Source organism: Vombatus ursinus, unplaced genomic scaffold, assembly GCF_900497805.2.
Source record: "Vombatus ursinus unplaced genomic scaffold, bare-nosed wombat genome assembly UNPS02014821.1, whole genome shotgun sequence".
NCBI classification, from domain to species: domain Eukaryota; kingdom Metazoa; phylum Chordata; class Mammalia; order Diprotodontia; family Vombatidae; genus Vombatus; species Vombatus ursinus.
In genome coordinates, this window is record NW_020954599.1 from 7,875,728 (window position 1) to 7,902,868 (window position 27,141).

At 39.0% G+C, this 27,141-nt stretch overlaps 1 protein-coding gene across 1 annotated transcript in view; it reads right to left on the bottom strand.

The window, feature by feature from the left end:
* Positions 1 to 4,837: 4,837 nt before the first annotated feature.
* The window catches only part of MANBA (mannosidase beta), a 111,282-nt gene continuing 88,978 nt past the window's right edge, over positions 4,838 to 27,141 (bottom strand). The window contains exons 14-17 of the mRNA XM_027837602.1: positions 22,445 to 22,589; positions 15,632 to 15,774; positions 8,961 to 9,218; positions 4,838 to 6,516 (exon numbers count right to left, since the gene is read on the bottom strand). Coding sequence (XP_027693403.1) covers positions 6,292 to 6,516; positions 8,961 to 9,218; positions 15,632 to 15,774; positions 22,445 to 22,589 — 771 coding nt within the window. The 3' untranslated portion in view covers positions 4,838 to 6,291. The remainder of the gene's footprint in view (positions 6,517 to 8,960; positions 9,219 to 15,631; positions 15,775 to 22,444; positions 22,590 to 27,141) is intronic.

Below are 27,141 nucleotides of genomic sequence, written 5' to 3' on the forward strand. Positions count from 1 at the left end.
CATCATCTCATGGTAGTAAATTTAGAAGGGGGGGGAGGAAGAAGAGAGCACCCAATAGATGTTTTTCCTCATTAGTGGTTCTATTTTATGTATCTGGCACCTTTGGAATAGTTTAGAAACATCCTCCAATTTCAGGAGTTACTTCTGAACTCTAGCCCACCTTCACTCTCCGTAGAAATACAGCTTATGAGAGACAACTACAATGACAGAGTCTACCCAAAATGAGATTTCCAAAGCTATGAATGAAAACATTTCCATTTTGATTACTACTTCTGTAATGGTAGATTGTTGTTCAAGCAAAGTGGTCTCTATCATTTCAACTTCTCAAACACAGGCTTTGCAACCAGAGAAGATAAAGATATAGTTGTTTGGTCTCCCTTCTTTCTTTGAGTGTCTACTTGTCTTGGAAATCTTTCCAGAAATACAAAACCACAAAGTAGAACAATGCACATCATGCATCCCAGTAAATGGCATGTCATTTCTTTAAAAAGGGGCTCATGGATAGCAGCAGTGATATTCATAAAAATTATGGGGGCAAGGGGAAGTTAAGTAGTACTGGATTTTTAATTAAATACTTAAAAATGCACATCTTAATATGTAAACAGAAAAGATTATATATGAGATGCTGAACTCATGTACAGTCTGCTTTTCTAGTACATATTAAACATGGTAGTACCAGCACTGTCCTATTTGTCTGTATCCTCTTCTGAACTTATTTCTGTTCTCTTCTGTGCAGGTTTTTTCAATGTTTCATTGATGTCATTTCCTTTTATTGCCTACTCCTCACCCTCAAGGTCTCTCTTGTAACAAATGAGTAGAGTCAAGAAAAAAATGAACACGTTTTCTATGTCTGAAAATATATGTCTCATTCTGCCCTTCTAGCCCATCACCTCTCTGCCATGAGGTGAGAAGCATGCTTCAGCATCAGCCTTCTGGAGTCCGGATTGGTCATTACATTGATCAGAATTCTAGAGTCTAAGCTGCTTCCCATGACACATTCCCAGAATTCCAGAGTCTAAGCTGCTTCCCATGATACTGTTCCCATAACATACTGATATACATTACTGAGTAAACTCTTATTCTGTTTACTTTACTCTGCATCAGGCTTCCTAGGTTTCTCTGAATCTTCCATATTCATCCATTCTTAAGGCACACTCTTCTGATAGTGCATTAGTGTATCTATCCAGCCACAACCCCTCCAACAATTATAATTATCATCATTTATCATCTTTGCTGATCTACTGGATGAGATGGAACCTCAGAGTTGTTAAAATATGCATTTCTCTTGTTATTAGTGATTTGTTATATTTTTTTCATATGGTTGATAACATTTCTTCTTTTGAAAATGGTTCCACAGACTTTGGTCTATTGTGGAATGGCTGTTGTTCTTATATATTTGTATCAATTATAAATATATACATGTGTGTGTATAATGTATATACACAGAAATATATATGTATATAAGTAACCTATTCAAATTTATAAAAGCCATTTGCCAATTGATAAATGGTCAAAGATATGAACAGGCAGTTCTCAGGGAAGATATTCAAGTTATCTAGTTGTTTAGTTATTTCAGTCATGTTTGACTCTTCTGGGGTTTTCTTGACAAAGATACAAGAGTGGTTTGTGATTTCCTTCTCCAAAGTTATCTATAGTCATGTGAAAAAAATGCTTCAAATAACTAAAAATCAGAGAAATGCAAATTAAAGAAACTCTGAGGCTCTACTTCACACCCTTAAGATTGGCAAAGTTGATAAAAAAGGAAAATGACAAATGTTGAGGTGCTGAAGGAAAACAGACACATCATTGCTCTGTTTGTGGTCTAGCCACTCTTGAAAGCAATTCAGAACTACGCCTCAAAATCTGCCGAATTGTGCTTACCCTTTGATCCAGAGATAACATTACCAGGTCTATACACCAAAAAAGACCAAAGAAAGGGGGAAAGCCTTAAATGTGTACTAAAATATTAATAACAGTTCTTTTTTAGTGTTTAAAACCCCAAAAACTAAAACAAAGGAGGATATCTATCGATAGGGCAATGAACAAATTATGGTATATGAATGATTTCATAATAATAATATTCTGCCATAAGAAATTATTAACAAGATGGTTTTGGAGATTACTGGGAAGACTTGTATGAACTGATGCATAATGAAGTAAGCAGAACCCAGAAAACAATTTACACTATAAAATCTATATTTAAAAAGTGAATAATTTTAAAAGACTTATGAATTCTAATAAAAATGCAATGACTGACCAACATTCCAGAAAAGTAATCATGAATGCTATCCACTTTCTGACAGAGACAAAGAATGAGAAATAAATTTCGGAACATGGCCAATGGGGGATTTGGTTTGCTTGACTATGCTTTTTTGCTGTTTTTGTTGTTATAAGGGTTTTTTTTTTTCCTTTTTCTTTTTCCTTGGAAGAGGGGAGGCTGAGAAAAAGAGGTGGGCAGTAGAAAAAAAACGTTTTGCAATGAAAGCTTGGAATCAATCTTTACAGCAAGTATCTCTGATAAATCTCTCAGAAATATTTAGAGAACTGAGTCAAATTATAAGAATACAAACCATTCCTCAACTGATACATGGTCAAAGGATATGAACACGAAGTTGTCAGATGAAAAAAATCACAGCTATCTATAGTCATAGGAAGAAATGTTCTAAATCACTATTGATTAGAGAAATGCAAATTAAAACAACTCTGAGGCAACACCTCACACCCAATAGACTGGCTAATATGATACACAAGGAAAATGATAAATGTTGGAGAGCATGTAGGAAAATTGGGATACTAGTGCACTGTTGGTGGAGTTGTAAACTAATTCAAACATTCTGCAGAGCAATTGGGAACTATGCCCAAAGGGCAAACAAACTGTGTATACCCTTTGATCCAGCAATACCACTACTAGGTCTATATCCCAAAGAAATAATTTTAAAAAAGGAAAAGGACCTACAGATACAAAAATATTTATAGCAGCTCTTCTTGTGGTGGTAAAAAAAAATTGGAAATTAAGGGGAAGCCTATCAATTGGGAAATGGCTGAACAAGCTGTGATACAAAATGTAATGGAATCCTATTGTGCAATAAGAAATGATGAGCAGGCAGATTTCAGAAAAATCTGGGAAGACATACATGGACTGATGCAAAGTGAAATGAGCAGAACCAGGAGAATACTGTACACAGTAACAGCAACATTGTTTGATTATCAACTATGAATGACTTAGTTCTCTGCAATAAATGATCCAAGACAATTACAAAGGACTCACGATGGAAAATGCTATCCATATCCAGAGAAAGAACTGATGGACTCTGAATGCAGATCAAAGCATACGATATTAATTTTATTTTTTGTGAGTTTTTTTTTCCCCTTTGGTCTATTTCTTCTTTCACAACTATGACTAACATGAAAATGTTTTACACGATTGCATAAATATAACCTATATCAAACTGTGACAGGACGGAAGGAGAAAGAAAAATTTGGCTCAAAATTTTCTAAAAATGAATCCCAAAAATTATCTTTACATGTAATTTTAAAAAAATGCTATTAAAATGCTTTATAATTTTAAAAAATTATTTTAAACTATAAAAAGATCCCTCTATACCTTGGATATCAGACCTTTATCAGAGATTTGCTACAAATACTCTCCCAAATAACTCACCCTTCTAATTCTGACTGCTTTGATTTTATGTAATCAAAATTATCCATTTTATTTTCTATGATGAAATCATCTCTGTCCTCTGTTTAGTCAAGAATTCTCTCCAATATCCATAATTCCAAATAGTACCTTCTTCTCCTAGTAGGAGATGTCTACCATAGTCCTCTGCCATGTGGGATGGGCTAGTTCTTCTCTTTAAAAGGTGCTAAGACCACTCTACCAACTATGCCAATCATTGTGGGTGCAGAATGGCTTCCTGGTAGTTTAGTTCCAATATAACAATGCACAAGTTCAGGAAATTGGCCCAATGCACAATTCTTCTCTAATTTGTTTATATGACCTTTTGATATTAGGCCATCTATCCATTTCTAGTTTATTATGGTATGTGGTGAAAGATGTTTGTTTAAATTTAATTTCTGTCATACTATCTTTTAGTTCTCATAGCAGACTTTTATCTAACAGTGAGTCATTACACCAGTACTTCGTGTCCTTGGATTTACCAAGTACTAAGGTACTATGTGTAATTGTTTCACAATCTTATTTATATTATACCTAATCTGTTCATACATCAATCAACTCCTTTACTTTTTAACTAGAACCAAATAGTTTTAGTAATTACTGCTTTTCAGTTTGAAATCTGCTACAGCGAGACTCCCTTCACGTCTCCTTTTCTTCTCATTATTTTCCTTGATTTTTTTATTCCTTCAAGAATATTATTTCTAGTACTAGAGATTAATGTTTAATACTTTGGTATGGTACTAAATCTATAAGTTAAATAGTATTATAACTTTTATATTAGCAGACCAACAGAATACAATTAATATCACCATTTGTTTTCCTTTATTTCTATAGTTTTTTGTTATTGTATTCAAGTACTAAGCATGTCTTGGTAGGTGGACTCCCAGATATTTTACACATTTTGCAATTATTTTGGATGGGATTTCTTTTTCTCTCTCTCTTCCTGCTAGCTTCTATTAGCCATCTGCAGACAAGCTGGTGATTATTGTGGGCTTATTTTCTATCCGGCTACTTGAAATGATCAAGATTGATTCTGTATCATGTTCTTATTAATTCTATTTACAATTAATTGATTTTGTCCTGTGATTGCTTAAGTCATAGGTCTCTGTTCTCTGAACTTAGTTCAGAATTCAGCTGGCCTTTAATGGGTTAACTTTAGAAATCCAATTCTCTCTCTCTTCTTTTTTTTTTTTTCTTGGTGAGGCAATTGGGATTAAGGGACTGGCCCAGAGTCGAACAGCCTAGTGACTGTTATATTAGCTGCCCTGAGAAATCCAGTTCTCTTGCTAATCACTGTTCTTTTTTTCCCTCAAGAAATTTAACTAACCTTGGGGGATATGACTTGCCATAAAAGAGTCTGGTCTAGTATCTTTACACCACCAAGCTATCCTTCAAGAATATTTGGTTTGCTGTCTAAAAATTCTGGTCCATTATCGCTAAACCTTGCAGCCGGACTCAATGAACACCTCTTAGTCACAAGAGAGAAGAATGGAGTTGCTGCTGGTCTCTCATTACCAAACTTCCAACCAATCATGTCATTTCCCATATCTCAGCTATGTAACCAATCATGCTGTCCTCAACTCCAAGATATCCCTACCCTGTACTGTTTTTTATTCAATGTTTATAAAAATGAGCTGCAGCTTCAATTATGGGTTTTTGGCTAGAAACTGAGGCATCTATTGACCCTTTTATTGACAAATAGCATGCCCCTGTTAATAAAATGACATCTTGCTTGGAGAAACATGCCTCAGCTTACCTTTTTGTTAAATTTAACCTACAACATACTGTACTGAAGTAATCGATTATTTCAGTTATTTTTTTTTAGTTGAAGCTCCTGGATTCTCTAAGTAAGCCATCCTATCTGTCAAACAGTGAATAAGTAATGATGAAGAGAAGCAAAACCAGGAATATCAGGGCTACAAGATGACACTTCTTATGGCCACAAATCCTCAACATGGGTCAATGAGTAAGGTAACTAAAAGTCATTGCTCTCTCCAGTGCAGCCAGGCCCAGTGCAAAGGTTGATGCTGAAAATCATCCTATATTATCATCCTATATTACCTAGTGTTTCCTAGCTCATAAGTCAAGACTCTCCAACCCCAAAATCTCTCTGTCTTTAGAGACCTGTAAGGGATTCCCTGCCCCCCATCATATTGAAGGCCTGAGTAGACAGTTTCATCTCCCTCACTGATTCAGTTGAGCCCAACTTTCCTGCATCTGCATTATCCACGAAGGTTCTCAATCAGAGAAGCCCATCCAGGTGAACAGCTAGAACTCCTTGAACCTGGCTCATTTATACCTTGTTAACCAGGAAACTCCATTCACATCTAAAGTTTTTGTTCTAAGTGCTAGGTAAGCAAGGATGGTTTTTAATGCCTGCATGGGGTGGAGCCCTAGGGAAAAAAAGCCCAGCCTAGGGCCCAGAACAAGGCCCTAGGAAGTATTACTCTTACCACAATCATATTAAGGAAAAGTCCATTTATTCCCATGCTTTCCAGTGTCTTCAATATAAATAGGAGTTGTAGTTTTTAAAAGTTTTTCCACCACATAAATAATCACATGATTTTTGGTTTTGATTTTTTAAATGGTCACTCTGAAAAAAAACTGGTATTTCTTCAGTAAATGTCTGCCAGTGAAATCAAGCGAAGAGATTTTTCAAGTTCAGTAACGCTGGTGGACTTCCACGGGTAGAATAGTATTGTTTTTCTCTCCTCTGTCAAGAGGAAACCATTGTCGCTAAATCTCCCTGGTATACTTCCTACATCCAGCCAAACAAAGGGAGCAATAGCTGTGGTTCTGAGTTCAAAACTGTACACCTTCCCTTGCTGGGTTATCTTGGCCTAGAGGAAAGAACATAAATAGGATGAGGTACCCTGGACGATGTGTGTGCCTACGGCAAAGTCAGAGGATTTCTGGGTAATTACCACTGTATAATCACTAGTCATACATTCATGCACTTTTTGCTTCAGACACTTAGAGAAACACATAATATCATTCATTAAGGGTTGAGGAAAGTGCTGGTTAAATCTCAAACCAAGAAATTAAGCTGCCTGTCCTTCATACAGAGATTATTCTGTGAGGATCCCCAAAACCTTCACCAACTGGTTATTCCAGCACTACATCATTAGGAGGGGTGGTATTTTGCATCAGGGGAAAGAGCCTGGGAAATTTAAGTGACTTGTAGTAAGGTCACACGACAAACAAGTCTCTGGAAGAATGAAGACTCAATTTGACATCTTGATGGATTACCAAACACTCTCCTTTCACTGTTATGGGCTATAGAACACACTTGAGTAAAATTATTAGCCAGACACCAGTTTCTCATTAGAACCATCTGAATCTCTCCCTGCCAGGCATATCCAGGATTCCTGGGAAGCAGCCCACTCTCCCCTGCTGTATGCTGACAGCATTCCAGATTGGCGATTTTCTCTTGTCTAAGACTTACGACTTGAGAGGGCCGAGGGGAGGGCTGGACCCAAAAAACCTGGGCTCCAGAGTTTGCCTGGTCTTTATGATGTCGTAAAGGACACATCTGGCGCCTCTTTGGAGAAGACTCATCTTTTTACTTGGCTTTTCTCAACAGGAAGGAAGATTGGTGGGTTTAGGAAAAATAAAAAACAGCACCACAAAAAATGTTCCCTCCTTAAAAAGACAATCTAATAATAAGCATCATGGTTTTATGATGAGAAGGATAAAGGTTGTGAAAAGTCCAAATGAGAGAAGACAAGAAAAAAACTGGTTCAAAAAAATTCTTCTCCCCCATGCCACCCTCTTCACTCTCTCCTGGATCCAAAGGTCTGAGGATCCCAAGATGAGATACTTGTCTAATTCCATAATTCTTTTGGGATGGATCCAAGTGGATACCACTCCCCACCTTTCCCTTATATTTTAGTTTTGATGTGGCAGGGCCGGATTAATTTAAGACATATAGGCTTTATTATGAGTTGCAAGTAAAAATGAAATCCATTCCAAAGGTAATTATTCCTCCTTCAAAAAGAAGCAAGAATTAATCCCTATATATAACTTTAACCTTATAAATCAAGCATCAAGCATATATTAAGTGCTTGCTGTGTATCAGGCTTATCAGTTTAGGATCTCTGCATAGAACAGGTCAGAAATGTATGTCAGTTGAAAAACCTGGATGGTAACATTTTCTATAAAAACAATCAAAATCAACACATTAATTAATGGACCTCTACATACATGGTAATAAAATGGATATTTTCTGAGTCAAAGGTAGGCAGACCTGTTTCACTGTCACTGAGATATTTAAAATATAGACCATTCCATCTTTACTTTGCAGCAAATTTTGAGGTTTTATGATTAAGCCACCGTGGAAGCCAAAAATTAGGGAGCAAAACAAGCATGCCCCACCAACCCCCCTCTAAATGCACATAACTGGCAAACTGGAGACAACCTGAAACATTTATTGTCTTGTCACATACACAAACGGGCTCTCGTGCCTTTGTTTAGGGACGCTCTCCCCACTCCAACGAGCAGCAAGTTCCCTCTCCTATCACACCAGGGTCCCTTCCCTGCAGCCATTCCAAGTTCTGATGCCTCCTCTGGAGAGATGTACTGCCTGCTCCCTTTATGAGGGAGGAACAAACTGTGATGTCCCTGATGCACCCTTTCTCCCAGGAAGAAAGAGGTCCAGAGGTATGATACCTCCTCTTGTGCTAATAATAATAATGATGATGATGATGATGATATCTAACATGCACATAGTGCTTACTATGTGCCAGGCACTGTGCTAAATGTTTTACAATTATTATCTCATTTGATCGTTATAACAATCCTGGGAGGTAGGTGCTAATAATATCCCCATTTTACAAATAAGGAAATGGAGGCTGAGGTCAAGTGACTTGCCCAGGGTCACACTAGTAAGTATCCAAGAATGGATTTGGACTCAAGTCTTTCTGACTCCAGGCCAGGCGCTCTATATACTCTGCCACCTAGCTATCTAAAAAGGTCCTTGAAAGGCTCTGTTTCAATGTAGAAAGTGGTCTAAGAGCCCCGCTGCACGCATCCCCAGTCTCTCCTGGAAATAGTATCTTTCATCAGACGACCCTGTTCCTTATCCCCAAACTGACCCACAAGAGACCTGGAGTCTCCCCCTCTTCTCTTCCATGGGCCAATGAAGTACACCCTCCCCACACAGGTACCCTGGGGCAAAGCCCTACTTGCCAACCCTCGATTATGGTTCCGCTGTGGAGGAAGGGCTATCTTTCTCCAAAAATAACCTCGATATCCCTTCAGCAACTTTAAGACACTTGGTACTCACAGTGATCTGTGCCTTCTCCAGCCCCACAGCATCCTTCAGGGAGGACAGGAAGTGATAGTTAGTGGGGCTGGAGAGCTCACCACCAGCTGTCAGGACAAAGGAGATGACACAGCTTTGTCTTGTGCACTGGCCACACCTTTTCAACAATTCCACCATTGGCTCCTTGTAGAGGGGGGCTGCCTGGCTTGCCTTCACCACCAAGTATTCAGTCTGACGAGAACACACAGGCTCCAGAGAGCTCCACTGGTATACTCTCACCTGCAAAAGACACCTCCAGTCATTAGTTATATTTAGGACCACCATAGGTTAAATGATAAGACTGACAGATGTTTTTATAGTTTGGGGTTTTTGTTTTATTTTGGCTAGACAATGGAGTTAAGTGACTTGCTCAGGGTCACACAGCTAGTAAGTGTTATGTGTCTGAGCCGAATTTGAACTCAGGTCCTCCTGACTCCAGGGCCGGTGCTCCATCCACTGCCCCACCTAGCTGTCCCATTTTTATAGTTTCTAAAATTTTATAAGCTTTACACATCTCATATTTTTTAGTCACAACAACTCTGTAAGGTAGGCACAATCATCCTCATTTTACAGAAAAAGAAACTGATGCTCAGAGGACTTTCCTGCTGTCACATCTAAGTGTTAAGAAGTGGGAAAGACAACCAAGATTTTTCCTGACACCAAGTCCAGCAATCTTATCATCGCTCCATGTTGCCTCAGGCTCTAATGGAAAGCTATCCTGGTACCCCAACCAAGGGTTTCACAATTACATCCTTAATATAAAGAACGTCAGGTATCACTGTGAAGCTGAAAACTCTCACCAAGACATTTATTTATGACACCGTTGCTTTGGAGTTAGCTAGCTCTGAAACAACATTTCAGTTATCATCATATTTCTGCAGAATTAGTCAATGACCTTAAGTCTATATTCTTCCAATTTTGCCCCAACCAAAATATCTAGGAGTCCTCCCAGCTCCTGTCCCTTTATTCTGTGGGGCTCATCCCCTCTCTCTGGTTCATTTCTGGAATGAGGATTAGGAACAAACTGAATTTTTTTTAAATCCATAAGCAGTTACCTTGAGGGTAACAATCACAGAATTTTAATTGTGCTATTGCTAAAAAAGGAACTAACAGGTATATGTAAGCATATTCAAATGTCAAACAAATAGTCATGGCCCTCATAAGATTCTTAGTAGAGAAGCATGCAACTTAATGGCCCTTGACCCATCTAAGTAAAAAAAGAAAAAGGGAGGACAAAATTACCCTGATGCCATTTTACATGGTTTTTGTTTGGTTGGTTTTGGGGGGTACAGATCTATGATCTCCTTGAGAAAGGAGGCCCCAAGAGGAAATCCCCCTTAACAATGCAAACCTGAAAATGCTCTGCCAATGGTGGGGTCTTAAGGGAGTAACCTTAGACCACTGAGAAGTTAAATGACTTCTCAGGGTCACATAGCCAGCATGGGTGAAAGGTGGCATCACTAGATCATATATAAAGCCAAAAGGGACCTCACAGGTATCCAATGCCTTATTTTCAAAGATGAGGAGACTGAACCCCAGGGAGATTAAGCAATTTACCCAGGACCACCCAAGCAGAAAATGTCAAAAGGGAGTCTGAACTCCCAGACCAGCTCTCCATCTACTACCCCTTGTGGCTTCTCTTAACATTTAATATTTAAAATAATGACCCCTACGTTTTGCCCTAGGGAATACTTCGGCTTATTCAAGAGATGAGGGAAGAGTCAGGATATAATGAAAGATAATCACACCATCAGTAAGTAGCACCTCTGAACCAAGAGGGGCGCTAATGAGGATAGGTCTATTCCAGAAGACAACCTCTCCACGAAATAAGCAGTCCCAGCAAGGGCATTGTGTCGACAAGCAGCTGAGTCGGTACTATGAAACTATGGCCCCCAAAGGCCATAGCACACTTGCTGAAAAGGAAGGAGACCAGAGCAGCTACCCACACTCAACAGCCTCCTCTTACTGGCTTTTACAATACCATAACTGCCAATTATCCATGCTAATGGGGGCCCAGGGATTACACAGGCAGACGAGACAAACTGCCTTTATTTTCAGTTCGAAGTTTGAACCTCTTCTCCAGCAGGATCTTGGGTCAGAGCTGCCAAGGCAGAAAAGAGGCTGAGACTGCCTCTCCCTTGCTCTCTCCCTTCTGTAGGTGGTGAAATGCCCAAAAGGCAGGGCGCAGGGAGAAAAAACAAAGAGGACAAAGGGTCTGAACAAGCCTCAAACTGGAAAATCAGGCCTGAAATAACTGAAAGTTAGTGATTATTCTCCCAGATGCAAAGCTGGGATAGCAAGAACTTCCCACTTTCCCCTCCCTCCATCCATCCCCCATCTAGTTTGGAACAAACTGTTAGGGAATGACTCTTGTTCACTTGGTGGAAATTATATCTGTTGTTGCTGGATATGCTAAATAATTGTTTTTTTTAATTTTCAGATATGTATTCTCTCCCTCCTACTTCTCCCACCCTTCCCACCCCCATTGAGAAAACAAGAAAAACAAAATCCTTGTTACAAACACATAAAGTCAAGCAAAGCAAATTGCTGCACTGGCCATGCCAAAAAAAAAAAAAAATTATGTCTCAATCTGTGCCCTGAGTCCATCATCTCTTGGTCAGGAGATGGGCAATGTGCTAAGTCATTTTAACATTGTACTGTCAGAGTACAGGCTCTGTAAGATAACCCTCAGGGCACTGAAGAGAATAATCAAAGAAACCTGGAGAAGAGGCCAGATCTGGGAATCTTGAATCATGAGCAACACAGGCCTCTAGACTGTGTCAGTCATGCTTCTTCTGGAAATGAATCAAGAGCTAAAGAAGTCCCTCTTGAATAGGGCTCTGAGATTTATGGGCAACTCCAAATGAAGAGCAGATTTTGAAACAAGAACACAAGGGGTTCATTTCTAGCTCTTACAAAGTGACAACGTAAAACCCTGGACAAAGGCAGTACCAGTTATAAGGCCTACAAGTCCTTTGACAATTCAGTTCAACCCAACACAACATCTATTAATCGTTTATGATGTGCCAGGCCCTGTGCTGGTACCAAACACACAAAGACAAAAATGAAACAGTGTCGATCTTCAAAGAGCTTACATTCTTCTGACCCAGGAGCTAACTCAGAACAACAAATGTGAAGAACTCACAATCTACCTTATGCACATAAATATGTACAAAAACAATTGTAGCATCTATTTTTAGGGTGGCAAAGAACTGGAAACTAATGCTGTGCCCATCAACTGGGAAACGAATAAAATTACAGTTAGTGAATATAATGGAAACCTGGCCAGCATTGAACAAACCAATGCCAACTGAAGCAAAGAGAATCAGAAAGACAGTTTACACAAACAGCTTTAAAAACTTAATCAGCTGTGATTGCAGAGAATCAATAATGAAAAATGCTCCCTGGTAATCATGAAAACAATCTGGCACTGGCTAAGAAATACAGTGGTGGATCAGGGGAATGGATTAGGTACAAAATACACAGTAGTAAATGACCATAGTAATATAATGTTTGATCAACAAAAACACCCAAACTTTTGGGGCCAGAACTCGCCATCTGACAAAAGTTGCAGGGAAGACTGGAAAGCAGTTTGGCAGAAATTAAGCATAGACAAATATCTCACACATATATCAAGATAAGGTCAAAATGGATAAATGATTTAGACATAAAAGGTGATTTCAAAAATTAGGGGACCAAGGAAATATGACCCGTCAGATCTATGGATAAGGGAAGAGTTTATGACCAAAGGAGAAATAGAGAGGATCACATGACATAAAATGGATAGTTTTAGTTACATAAAAATTTTTAAAAGTTTTTGCACAAGCAAAACTAATGCAGCCAAAAGTAGAAGGAAAGAAGGAAAATGGGGAAAAAATTTGCAACTTTCTCTGATAAAAGTCTCATTTCTCAAATATATAAGGAACTGAGCCAAATTTATAAAAATAAAAGCCATTCTCCAATTGATAAATGATCAAAGGATATGAACAGGCAGATTTCAGAAGAAAAAAGGACTATAAACATGTGTATACCTTTGGACCCAGCAATACCATTACTAGTTCTGTATGCCAAAGCCATCAAATGGAAGGGAAAAAGGACCTATTTGCACAAAAGTATTTATAACAGCTGTTTTTGTGGTGGCAAAGAACTGGAAATTGAGGGGATGCCCATTAATGGCTGAACAAGGTTATAGTATAGGATTGTGATGGAATACTATTGTGCTATAAAAAATGAAGAGCAAGATAGTTTCAGAACAACCTGGGAAGTCTCATATGAACTGATGCAGAGTGAAGTAAGCAGAACCAGAAGAACATCATACACAGTAACCGTAATATTGTAATGTGTTTTCTTTTGCAACACGGTTAATATTAAAATATATGTTAGATGACTTCACATGTATAATTGCTACCCTATTGCTTGCCTTCTCAAGGGGTGGAGAAGGAGTGGAAAGGAGAGAATCTGGAACTCAAAAATTTTTTAAATGAATGTTAAAAAATGTTTACATGTAATTGAGATATAATCAATGAAATAAAGAAAAAATTTATATTTTTAAAAATATGCTCCCCACCTCCTGACAGAGGTGATGGGGCTAAATGCACAATGAGACATATCGTTGGACGTAGCTAATGTGGGAACATGTTTTGCTTGGTTGCACTTATTTGTTATAATGGTTTGTTTGTTTGTTGTTGGGTTTTTTTTTTTTCCTATGGGAGTAGACAAATGGGAGTAAGAAAAAAGATGCTAGCTATTTAAAAAAATATTTTTCTTAAGAAATTCTGGCTTACAGATGGGCAGAAATAGCCTCAACAACAGGAAAATGAGTAAGATTCAGGCAATTTACCTGGAAACAGCACAAACCCCAGGCCCACAGAACTTTTGGTGACATAAAGCCACATGAATACAGAGCCACAGAAGAGTAAAGAAATATCTGCAAGGTCAATGCAAGAGGGCCTGAGGCAAAAGGAGAAAGGCATCTTTGGGGCCAGATAAGGGAGCAGTTTCCTCCTCCCAGAAGAAAGCAAAACATAGTTCAAGGTCAACAGTGTTGATCTGGGAGGTGATAACCAAAAAGAAAAGTTAAAAAAAAAACAAACAACAAAATCAGATCTGGGAGAAATGCCCCCCCCCAAAAAAAACCTACTGCGGGGTAAATAATCTAGGTACCCCCTCTCCAATTCCAGAGAGGAAAAGAAATCAGGGTAAAGTGCCCCCAAAGCTTTGCTAATCAATCCAGTCTGTGGATAAGCTCTATCCTAAAGAACTTGTGCTTAATTTTAAGACTCATTCATTTCTGTTTTTCTCTTTATTTTCCTGGAAAAAAAAATTCCTTTTGAAAAATTCCAACCGTGTCATGGGAAAAGGAACCTCTGTCATAACAGAAATGAGGAGGAAGAAGAGATGGGAGAAGCAAAAAAACAAAAAACAAAACAAAAGGGGCAGCTAGGTGGCACAGTGGATGGAGCTCTGGCCTTGGAGTCAGGAGGACCTGAGTTCAAATCTGGCCTCAGACACATAATACTCATTAGCTGTGTGACTCTGGGCAAGTCACTTAACCCCAACTGCCTCAACAACAACAACAAAAAAAATGAAATGCATAAGATTATGCCAATTATAATGAAATGCAGTTATTAAAATATTTTTTAAAAGTTTCTATGAATCCCGGGTTAAGAACCTCTGCTCTAATGTGTTAGGGAGTCTTTCCTGGCCATAAGCCCCTAAGTTTGCTTCAGTCACCCATTGTTCCTAGTTCTTCCTTTGGGAGTCAAACACAGTAAAACTAATCTCTCTTCTTTTTGATAGCCCTTCAAATACTAGAAAATAGCTACAATTTCCTCTCTAAAGAATTCCTCTCCAGCTCCTTCAAAGAATCCTCTTACAGATGAACTCAAAACCCTTTACTCTATCCCACCTGTCCTCTGGATACACTTTGCAGCTTCTAAATGTCTTTCTTAAGCTGGGTTGCCCACAGCCGAACTTGATATGATCTGATGAAGGCAAGGAGCACCTCACTTGCCTAATGGCAGACACTATACCTTTCTTATTGTGGCTTATAACTGGATTTGCTTTCTTGGCTGCTATAACACATTGACTCATATTGAGACCATTAACAGCCTCAGATCTTTTTCTGATGAATTGTCATCTAACCACACCCTCTCTTAATCTTCACTTCAATTTGATTTTTTGGATCCAAGTGTAAGATTTTAACATTCATCTCTATGAAATTTCACCCAAAGCTGTAGGTGTGGATTCCTTCCCATCTAGATTTTTTTTTCTCATTAGAAAATTAGCTTTAGAAGGAAAAAAAAAAGGAAGAAAAATTCAAAGCTCCATTTCTGCCATCCTATCGGTGCAGGAAGCACAGATAATCAAAAGAAGAGGCATTTCATAGAGACTGTCTTGCCATTGTTGTTACTGTTTAATTTTTTCCAACTCTTTGTGACCCTATTTGAGGTTTTCTTGGCAAAGATAATGGAGTGGTTTGCCATTTCCTTCTCCCACTCTCTGGTCAGACCAAAACAATATTGACAGAGGCCTTTGAAGACCTTTTGGTAGAATATAAACTGGACAAGGTCCTAAATCAATAGGATAGACATTCATTTCTTGTTCCCTTCAGTCCTTCTGCCTTTCTCTAACCAAGAAGCTAAGGAACTCACAGTAAGCATCATCTTGTAATCCACGTGGAGGTCTGAAACACCATAGATATGAAATACATCGTCATCTTCAAAGCCGATCGGCAACAGTGGGGAGAAGAAATGCTGAGCAAAGTAATGAAGCATTTTCCATTTGCCTCCATACTCTGAAAAAGAAAAAAGAAAAGGAGTAAGAAAAAGGGGGCTGCAACAAGTCCTAGGGGATTTGCTCAACCAAATGGGAGACATGATACAAAGGAGAAGCTCAAAGCAAAAGCAAGATTTTTTTTTAGGTTTTCATTAGCTTCCTTACAGAGTACCCAATTAGGAGCCAATGTTCTACTTAACTGAAGATTGTTTGTAAGTCACATGTTCGGAACCCATAATACAATTTCTAATGGCAATCATAGTACATGTGGTAGTTAGATTACCAGGCTAATATTTAACCCACTTGGTACAAGAAGTATAGTTCTGTACCAGTAGGATCATGGGACTTAGGGATCCATGAAAGGGATCATGGAGATCATACAGTCTGACTCTCTCACTATGAAGATGAGGAACCTGAGGCCCAGAGATGGAAGGTTGCACAAGGAGTAACAAAGCTTTCAATTACCCTTTCTCTCTGTAGAAACCATTACGGACAAGAGTATGTTTGTAGTAAAATCCAGAACTCCCATTCGAAATGCCAAGAATATATCTCCCCTTGGGACCAGTGATTCCCCTCATTGCTCACCCACTCAGAACTGTGGAACAGGCAGTCAACAAGCATTTACTATGTGCCAGGCACTGTGCTAAGTGTCAGGGACACAAAGAAAGATAAGAGCAGTAAGAACAGATGCCCTAAGTTTCAGGCCACTGATAATATTTCTCATGTCCTAAGGTAGAGACTCCAGAAGAACAGGGGCTTCTGTTATCACAAATCCAAGTGTACCCATTCTCAATCTGGGCCAACTCATCATCACCCAGTCATTTCTTCTTAGGATCTCAGGGATTGGTACAACAGTGTCTCTCTACTGCCTCCTCCTCCTCCTCCTTCACATAAAGTCTTTCCTGATTCCTACTCAACACAATTCAGAAAGGATCTACTATGCACCTGTGTTCTAGGCTAGCAGGGGTGAGGAACCTGCAGCCTCAAGGCCACATGTGGCCTTGTGGGTTCCTGGGTGTGACCTTTTGACTGAGTCCAAGTTTTACAGCACAAATTCTTTTATTAAGGATTTGGATTCAGTCAAAGGGCTACGCTTGAGGACCTAGAGGGCCACATGTGGTCTTGAGGCCACAGGTTCCCCACCCCGCTAGACACTGTGTTGAGGAATGGGGATACAAAGACAAAAGTCAATGTTTAGCTTCAAGAAGCAAATGGGAGACAACACAAACATACAGAAATATAAACACATATAAAATGAAGATAGTTTGGGGAAGGTGGTGGTTATAATCTGGCCAAGAAGGAAAATGGCAAATGCTGGAAAAGCTGTGGAAAAACAGGTACACTGACACACTGCTGCTGGGGCTGTGAACTGGCATGGTCAACTGAAACTATGCCCAAAAATTTATTAGACTGTGCATATCCTTTGACCCAGCAATACCACTACTAGGTATATTCCCCAAAGAGCTCAAAGAATGAGCAAAAAGGACTCATATGTACAAAAATATTTATCATATCTCTTCTTGGGGTGGTAAGGAATTGGAAAATAAGGGAGTGCCCATCAATTGGAGAGTGGCTAAATAAATTATGGTATAAAAGTGTTATAGAATACTACTGTGCTATAAGAAATAATGAAAGGGAATGTCTCAAAGAAAGTTGGGAAAAGGAAGACCGTGAGTAGGGGCTGAAGTGAGAAAGAAATGCATTCAGATATGGGACAGAATCAGTACAAGAGTATGGAGATGGGACTTAAGGCACTGTGTTAGGAACAATGGGGACACCAATATGGCGGGAATGCAGAGTGAGTGGAGAGAGGTAATGTAGAAAGAGGTAATGTGTAAAAAGACTTTAAAGATAAGAAGAGGCCAGGTTGTGAAGAGATTTAAATGCCACAAAGAGGAGTTTCTATTTGATCCTAGAGGTAATAGGGGTAATAACTGGTCAGATCTAAGCTTTATGAAAAATCACTTTGGAAGCTATGTGAAGGTTAGAATAGAGAGGGAAGAAGCTTGCACAGTACAGCACCAATTAGAAGAATGGGATATTGGGAAGCAAGTGAGGTGATTGAGGTGAGGTGGGGGATCAAGTCATAGCGTATGGTCCCTGATACCACCCACAACTGCCTCCTCCTCTCCCCCAACCCACAGCTTCCAGAGGGAGGAAGACCTCATTGCCAGAGGGATGAGTGCCAGTCAGGACCAAGAGATGGAACTATTGTGTTCTGCTAATGAAGAAGATAAATGCTTCAAATAACTAAATCTTTTGTTTGATTTCCCCAGCCTTAATACAAATTTCTTGGAGAGAAACAGATCCATAAATAACTCTAATCATATATGTACATTTAAAAAAACTATTCCTTTATTAAGATTATGAAAGGGTATAGGAACATTAGCAAGCAATCATACATGATTAAAGTCAAGGATATGCCTCCAATGGTCTACAGACACTTTTTTTTCACAGTACCCAATAGTCAGCTGCAAAGATGCTAAGCTATTGCAAAAATTTGGAGTTAATCTTGAAAATGTTAAACACGTACACACACACACACACACGTGGAGTCTGAGTTTGACAAAGACAGTAAAGACCAATTCATGTAGACTCATCAAATTATTAATTTTATGACATCAATAAACAATATTATTTCAGTAGGAACTTTTACTACAGCTCTGCCCTGATGTAAGGAAAAAAAAATGATTTTTTAAAAAGTCAGCTTTTAAAAACCCAGGCATGGAAGCCAGGAGACAAAACGGATGGCAAAAAGAAACCACCACCTTCCCCAAAAAAAGTAACAGGGTTGATGGAGTTGGAAATTTAAGCAAAACTGGTTCTAAAAATGATGAATAATGAAAGGACCCGATAAAAAAAAATACCACCTTTTAATGCAGTGAACTGGTAGCAGCATCCTTCTTTCTGCTCTCTTTTCTTGGCGCAATGACAATTTATAAAACCTAAGTTTCGGGAGGTTTCTTAACTGATTCAGTGTTTGATGCCACAAATTCATGCAGAGGTGGCTTGGCCTTTCACTATTTTCACTAATTTGCCTTAAAAGGAGGATCAACCTGCCTCCAGGAGGGTTTGGGATGTTTCCTGGAGCCTATTAAGTTTTATAAATAGTCAAATACAGAGTCAAGTACATAATGCTATATAATCAATGCTAATATACACAATCTCGTGCTAGAGTGTGAGATTTTAAGGGAATGTAAAACCAATTAAAATAAATCTGCTTATAAAGCATACTCTTTTCAAGTTCTCACCCCAATGGAGTGAAATAATAAGAGGGAAGGTATTTAGCAACATGCTCCATGTTAATGCGCTTGTCACTTTACTTAAAGTCTTTGATCTGTTACCTTTCTCCACTTGTTCACATTTAAATTGATTGAGAGAAAGTTAGTAGTTGAATACCACTTAGATAGTTCACATCTGTATTTAATTGTCCTCCTACCACCACTACCACCACTATCTCTTTTTTTTTCTTTTTTTTTTTGCAAAAGGGAGGTGTGGAGACCTGTAGTCCTCTCACAGATAAAACCGAATTACATTTTTCTTGATATTGATATATTGAGAGGTATAACCATAAGAAGTTTGCATGGTATATGGGCTACAAAAAAATTTAAACTATTCTGCCAAATACTAGAAAGTATTTTGTCTAAATGTGCTATCTAGTAATTTTAAAAATTAATTTTAATTTCAATAAATTCTTATTTATGTGCTTGAAAGAGATTGTGATAATCCAAGGCCAGGGGAAGGCAGGAGAGGAGGAGTTTTTATTTAAAGATCTATTGAAGCTTCTTGTTCAGAAGAGTGACATGGTCAGACCTGTCCCTTAAGGACATCTATCTGTCAGCTATGTGGAGGACAAACCAGAGAGGAGAGAAAATGGAGGTAAAGGTGACAAATAAGGAGGCTGCTGCAGTAGCCCAGGTGAAAGGTGATGAGGGTCTGAATTAGGGTGGAGGCCATGTGAGGAGAGGACAGATGTGAGAAATATTGCAGACGGCATTGAGGCCTGGCAACTGCCTCGGCATGGGACATGAGGAAGGAGAAGAAGTTGAGGATTACTGAGAAGTTGACAAAAATTGGGACATTAAGAAAGATGGGTTTTGGAGGGAATTTAATGAGGTTCATTTTGGACAGTAAATTCAAGATGCCTCTGGTACATCCAGGTGAAAACGTCTAGGAGGCAGTACGAAAGGCAGAATTTTAGCTCAGAGGCTAATGAGGGCTGGGTAGGCAGATCCGGGAGTCACTTGCATGAAGATTATAAGTGGATTTGGAGGAGCTGTTCAAAGACACCAAGAGAGATACAAGAGGGCCCATGTTGGGGAAAAAAAAAAGAAAAATAAAGAAAGTGGAAAAAAGTATTCTTCAATCTGTTTAATGAATGAACAGCAGGAGCAAGGGAAGGGTTGTGAGGTTTTTTTAAAGGATGGGAGAGATGTGGACATGTCAGGGCTCCAGAGCAGCAGCAAAGACAATAAATAGAGACTAAAGATTTCTAGGGAAAGAGGCAAAGGGGCAAAGCTTCTGGAAGAGGTTAGAAAAGACAGGTCAAGGGCAAAAGCGGAGCAGTTAGGGGCAGCTAGGTGGTGCAGTGGAAAGAGCACTGGCCCTGGAGTCAGGAGGACCTGAGTTCAAAGCCAGCCTCAGACACTTGACACTAGCTGTGAGACCCTAGGCAAGTCACTTAACCCCAACTGCCTTACCAAAAAAAAAAAAAAGTAGAGCAGTTAGCTTTGGGAAGGAGACAGACCTCATCATCCTCCAAGACTAGAACAAATCAAAAGAAAATGGGAAATGACATTGAGGGGAGCTGATGGCTTCAATTTTCTTGGGAAATAATTAAGCAAGATCCCCCTGGATATGTAATGAACATATCACTTGGACCTCACAAAGAACTTTGGTTTGGATGATGATGATGATGATAGCATTTATATAGTGCTTTAAGTTTGCAAAGAGTTTTATGCTATCTCATTTTATTCTTACAACAACCCTGGGAGATGGATGCTATTATGATCCTTGTTTTACAGATAAGGAAACTGAGGTAAACAGAGGTTAAGTGAATTGCCCAGGGTCACACAGCTAGTCAGTGTCTGAAGTCAGGTTTAAATTCAGGTCTTCCTGATTCCAGACTTAAAGCTCTATCTAGTGGCCTCTACTATGCCTATTAATATTAGAATTTATTATTAAAAGGAAACTCTCCAGATGATCTTTCGCAGAAGACTCTGGGATATAAGGTGGTTATGTTTCTGATAGAAAATTTTGAGGGGGGAAAAACTTTAGAAAGAAGAGAGGTAGAGAAAAGAAAGAGCCCACTGATCCTTTGCCACCGTAGGCTTCATAGGCTCCATCCTAAATGCGCCATGGTTGCATCTCCTCTTGCTTGGGTGTGGCAATCACTGCTACACCCAATGCCCGCCGTGCCTGATGCAGAATTCAGGCAGATGAGGTCTTGCCCTCCTGAGCCAGGAAAAACCGAAGGTTCCAGAACCATAAAGAAAGAGCTAGAAAAGGCCAGCCCTGATGTCTTGTTCATCTAGTAGCTGTGCTCAAGAGAATCACTTGAAGCTATATAATTACATCTAATAATTTTGAGGATCCCCACCTCCAAAATTATCATCTATGATTCTAAATTATATAGTAGAAAGGGCATTGCATTGGAATTCAAGAGACCAGGTTTCTAGTCTAACTCCATCCCTAAGTAAATTGTGTATTTCAGCCAAATCACTTTGTCTGAGCCTCGTTTCCTTATCTATAAAATGAAGGAGCTCGAATAGATGATCCTTAAGGCTCATTCTGGTTTAATAGCCTATGATTCTGCCAATAACCTTTAGCTTTTCCCAATATTCCTCCTCAAAAGATAAAGATTCTCCACCACTGAAAATATTCCCAAGGTGACCCTGCCTGGGAAGTGATTCTAGTAACCCTAAAACTTCAAGAAATAGTCCAAAAGGGTGACCTTGGGCAAGTCACATAACCTCCTCGTGGCTAGATTTTATCTGTAAAAGAACAGGTTGGACTAGATGTTCTTTGTGGTCCCTTTCAGTTCAAGATCTATGATCTATCCTTTTTGGAATGCAGGCACTAGTTTACTTTTGTGTTAAGGAAGATAATAGGGCAAAGACGACTTTAGGAGATCCAGGTGAGGCAGGCATGAAGGCTCGGGAACTTTTGCTTGAAATGATCACTCCACCAAACTCCACACTCAAACACAGGAAGGCTGAAGGGCCAGCTCTCTTCCTCGGAGTCCTCTAAAATAAAATCCCACACCAACAATTATAAGATAACCAAATGTCCAAACCTAAATTGATTCCCCTTGTCCTTCTGTTGACAAGATTCTTGTCAATGCTTAACGCTGGCTACATCACGCCTTAGATGCCTCCTATGTGCCAAAGACTGCGCCAGTGCCGGGGATGCAAGGACTGGACTGACACATGAGATGGATATTTCCCTGAATGGTTTCCTTGAGAAGCTTGTGTCCTTCTGAGAGAGAAGCTTTGGAAAGAATCAAAGTATTGTATCTGCAGAAGTGTCTCATCTTGGTATATTTCTGGTGAGGCCAATTTTCTCCCTCTCAGGTACTTTTCTTTATCCACTTCCCTCTTTTGGGGTCTCCATCTCTCTTCTTACATATGATTTTATCGTACTCATACAGCTACAAGACTTCTTATAATGGTACCAACTGAGAGACTCACCTAGTGAAGACCAGGACGGGGCCTGCCAGATGTCATTCAGCTGCCAATAAAGGGCCCCCATGGTGTGGCCCTGACCATGCACTATTTCATTCTGGCTTCGTCGGTAAAACTCTGTCTCTGTCTTTATGCACTGGGCCTGCATCACCTGATTTAAGAGAAGAGACAAAATATATACATCGCTATTTATCCATTCGTGGGCAGAGAAACCCTAAAACAGCTAAAGCAATGAAAGACAGCATTGAATTTTGTTTCTGTGTAAGACGCACCATGGAATTATGCCAATCTCACAGTCACATGTTTCACCTTGAAGGAATTATGAAAAGTAAATTCTTGTCATATATAAATACACACATATATATGTATATATGTGTGTATATATATATGTATTTGCCTGACTATGCATATTTGTCATTAGGATTTCAATTGTCTTTCTTTTTTTCCCCTAATTTGGGGGAGGGGTAAGAGGAAGATAGAAAGGAGAGAAAAAAGGATTTTTTAATTGAAAAAAGTTAAATTAAAAAAAAGCAAACCCTCAGATATCATTAGGGAAATAATAACAAAAAAAAAACTGCTGATGTTTATACAATACAACCTAAAACGTCTCATTTGATTCTAACAATATTACCCTGCAAGGTACTACAAGGCACTAATCACTTATTAAGCATTTATATATAATAAATTAGTCATCTATGTGGCAGCCATTGGGGATACAAAGTTTACAGTCTTACCCAGGGAAACAACACGCACATACATAGATAGATACAGCACAGATACAAAATATCTTGGGTGGGGGGAGAGAATATCTGGATGGTATAGGAAAGGTCCCATGTAGAAGGTGATGCTTGAGCTGGGCCTTTAAGGAACCTAAGGATTCTAAGAGGCAGAGGGAAGGAGAGATTGCATTCCAGACTTGGCAAAAAGAACACATATAAGGAGAAGTAACATGGCCAAGCTGGCTGGACTACAGTGTTTGTGAAGGGGACTAATATGTAATAAGGCAGGAAAGGTGGGGCCAGGAAGTAAAATGCCTTAAATGTCTAACAGAGATTTATTTGATCCTAGAGGGAATAGGGAGCTGTTGGAATCGTCAGGTGCTATCCATCCCTATTTTACAGATAAGGGAACTGAGGCTCAGAAAGGTTAAACTGCTTACAAACTAGTATTAAAGGTAGGATTTGAACCCATCTGATTCTAGATCTTTCCCCCTAGACCATACTGCATCCTAAGATGATATTCAGGTCATTCATAATTGCCAAGTTGATAGAGAGAGACAGAGACAGAGACAGAGACAGAGACAGAGAGAAGGTAGGTTTCCTGGCAGCTGGTTTTACAGTAAATGGTCCCTTCAGCTCTAAATTTATGATCCTGGGAGTGGCCAAGAACTGACTTGTTTGTGTATGTGAAGCATCCCTCCGGCAGAATGTAAGCTGTCTGAGGTAAGAGATTGTTTCACCTTTGTCCCTACTGCCTAGGGCAGTAGTTTGCACACGGAAGTATTAATAAATGCTCACCATACCCTAGGCGCTAAAGAGTTAGCCCAAGGTATATGTTAGCAGTAAAATCCTCATCTTCAGACTACATCAACCAAGAGAAGAGTCAGTGAGAAGGCCAGGCTGGGCCTCAAACTTTCCTGGAATCTAGATTTAATCATAAGGTAGAGAGAGGTCAAACCTAGAGTTCTGAGTTAAGTACACTAGAGTGACCAGACATCAGAAAATGAGACATCCTTCCAAGAAAAAAAAATGAGAAAATCTCAGTTTAGTCATATTACCCAGGGACTGGACTAGGTCAGAAGGCACATGGATGTTTTATCTACAGTCTCTTCACAATAAGAATACGGGAAATGAAAAAGGAAGAGAAATGACCCAAGAATCTCTGCCTCAGTTGCCTGGTATGATCAATCAATTTATTAAGCACCTACTATGTTCCAGGCACTGTGCTAAACTGAGGCCTCAAAAAGACTGAAGTTAATCTAATCTAGTTTGTGCGAGAAATCCATGCCCAATTAAGCCCAAGAAGGAGGAGGGTCTGGAGGCAGAACAGCAAATCTTTCTGTAGCTCAGAGATATAGGATAACACACCCAGTCCCTCACACTGAAGGACGCTATTCTGGTTAAAGGAGCAATGGAATGATATTAAGTGGTTCACAGTCATGAGCACCAGTGGATACCTGTAAATTCATTATAAGCATAATACCCCACACACACCGATTCTGTTGAAAAAAAAAATGTGTTGAAACAATTCAAAGGACAATTGCTATCACTATAGCAACAATATTATAATGGGAAAACACTTTCTGGGTAAAATTTAGACAATAAATGCTTAAAACAGAGATCTCTCTACAAATAACTGACATCACCAAAGGGCACTGCTTAAACATGGCTAACAGGCTCCAGAGGTGTGAAGACTGGACAATACAGTGAGAGCTGAAACCTGTCAGTCTCTTAATTCCCCTTCTTTAGCAGACTGAACAGTGAGGGGGAGAAGGGGAGGATCATTATGATATAGTGACACTGAATTTGAAGAAATCAAACTAAAGTTTTTTAAAACCATGGGAAGCTATGTGATATTTTCTTGTGTGTGTCCCAAAGAAGCTAGGTGGTGGTAGTAAGATGAAATTTAAGATAGATAAATGAAAAGCCCCATATTTTAACAAAACAAACATCAGGTACAGAAGCACAAGATAAGAAGACATAGTCAGAAGGCAATTCACGTGAACAGGACCGAGTACACAGGCAAGTACAAGGAGTCATCATGGAGTGTGTCATGGCAGTCAAAAAGTGAAGGAAATCCTAGCACAAAGTAAAATGAGTCATATGTCCTGAGCAAAGGAAGTAAGAGTCCTTCTTAGGCAACATCCAACTCAAAGTAGTCTATTTTTTTTGGGGGGGGGGCCGTTCATATCCTTCTACTTTGGTAAAGTTACTGTTTTATTTTAGTTGAATCTTTAGGGTTCAGAAGTAATATACATTACCTCCAGGATCAACTACAAAATGCTCTGTTTGACATTCAAAGCCCTTCATAACCCAGCTCCCTCCTACCTTTCCAGTCTTTTATCTATTTATTTTTATTAATTTATTTTGATTTATCAACAAACATTTCCATAAGCTTTTGAGTTTTAAATTTTTCTCCCCCTCCCTTCCCAAGACAGCATGCAATCTGATATACACTATACACATACATTGCAATTAAACATATTTTCCCATTAATCATGTTGTAAGGTAGAATTAGAACCAATAGAAGCAACCACAAGAAAGAGGAAACAAAACAAAACAGAAGAAAAAAGGGCAAATAGTATACTTCGATCTGCATTCAAACTCCATAGTTTTTTCTCTGGATGTGGATAGCATTTTCCATCATGAGCCTTTTGGAGATGTCTTAGATCCTTGCCTTGCTGAGAAGGGCTAAGTCTATCAAAGTTAGTCATTGCACAACGTGACTGTTAATGTGTACAACACTCATCTAGTTCTGCTCACTTCAATCAGCATCAGTCCACACAAGTCTTTCCAGGTTTTTCTGAAGTCCACCTACTTATCATTTCTTACAGCACAATAGTATTTCATTATATTCATATACCACAACTGAAGCAGCCTATTTTAGAAGGGCCATGGAAACACCATAGTGCAATCAGAGGAGGGTGACCAAGATGATGAAGGGACTAGAAAAAAAGAACTAAAAAACATGATGATTTCTACTTTAAAAATATTTGTTGAATTCAATCAGCTAAAGAAACTAGGGATGTTAAGTTTATGAGAAGACTTAGGGTGAGTCTTTAAATACTTGACTCTTTGCCATGTGAAAGAAAGATGAGATTTATGTTGCCTGTCCATAGCGGAGGCTACAGTGAAACATATTCGTGCTCAACATCAGGAAAAACTTGCTAACAATCAGAGCTATCCAAAGTAGAAGAGGGTACCTCGGGGGATGAGAGTTAATTTCCCATAACTGGAATTAATAATTGTAGAAATAGTAATTGTTCATGGGTGGGTCAAACCAATTTAATAAAATGATAATACTACCCAAATTAATTTACTTATTTAGTGTCATGCCAGTCAAACTAACAAAAGATTACTTTATAGAGCTAGAAAAAAATAATAATGAAAATTCCTCTGGAGAGGAAAAAAAGGTCAAGAATCTAAAAAAAAATGGGAAAGAAGGCGTTCTAGCAGTACCAGACCTTAACCTATGTTACAAAATGGTAATCATCAAAACAATTTGATACTGGTTAAAAAGCAGAGAAGCTAATCGATGGAACAAATTACATACACAACTTAAAGAAGCAAAAGAACTTAGCAGTCTAGTACGCAATAAATCCAAAGACCCTGGGCAAGGACTCACTATCTGACAAAAACTGTTGGGAAAACTCGGCAGCAGTCTAGAAGAAATTAAGGTTTAATATATATATGGGTATGCACATGCATACACTATATGCAAATGCATACATGACCTAGATATAAAAGGTCACATCACATATAAATTGGAGGAGCAGAGAAGAGTTATCTTTTGGATCTACGGATGGGGGAAGATTTCATGACCAAACAAGAAATAGAATCACAGAATATAAAATGGACAATACTGATTACATAAAATTAAAGGTTTTACATATAACTTGAGGTCTTCAAAGCAGAGGTTGGATAAGTTCTTCTTGGCCACACCAGCAGGACTAATGATTTGGAGAGGGTTGTTACTACATGACT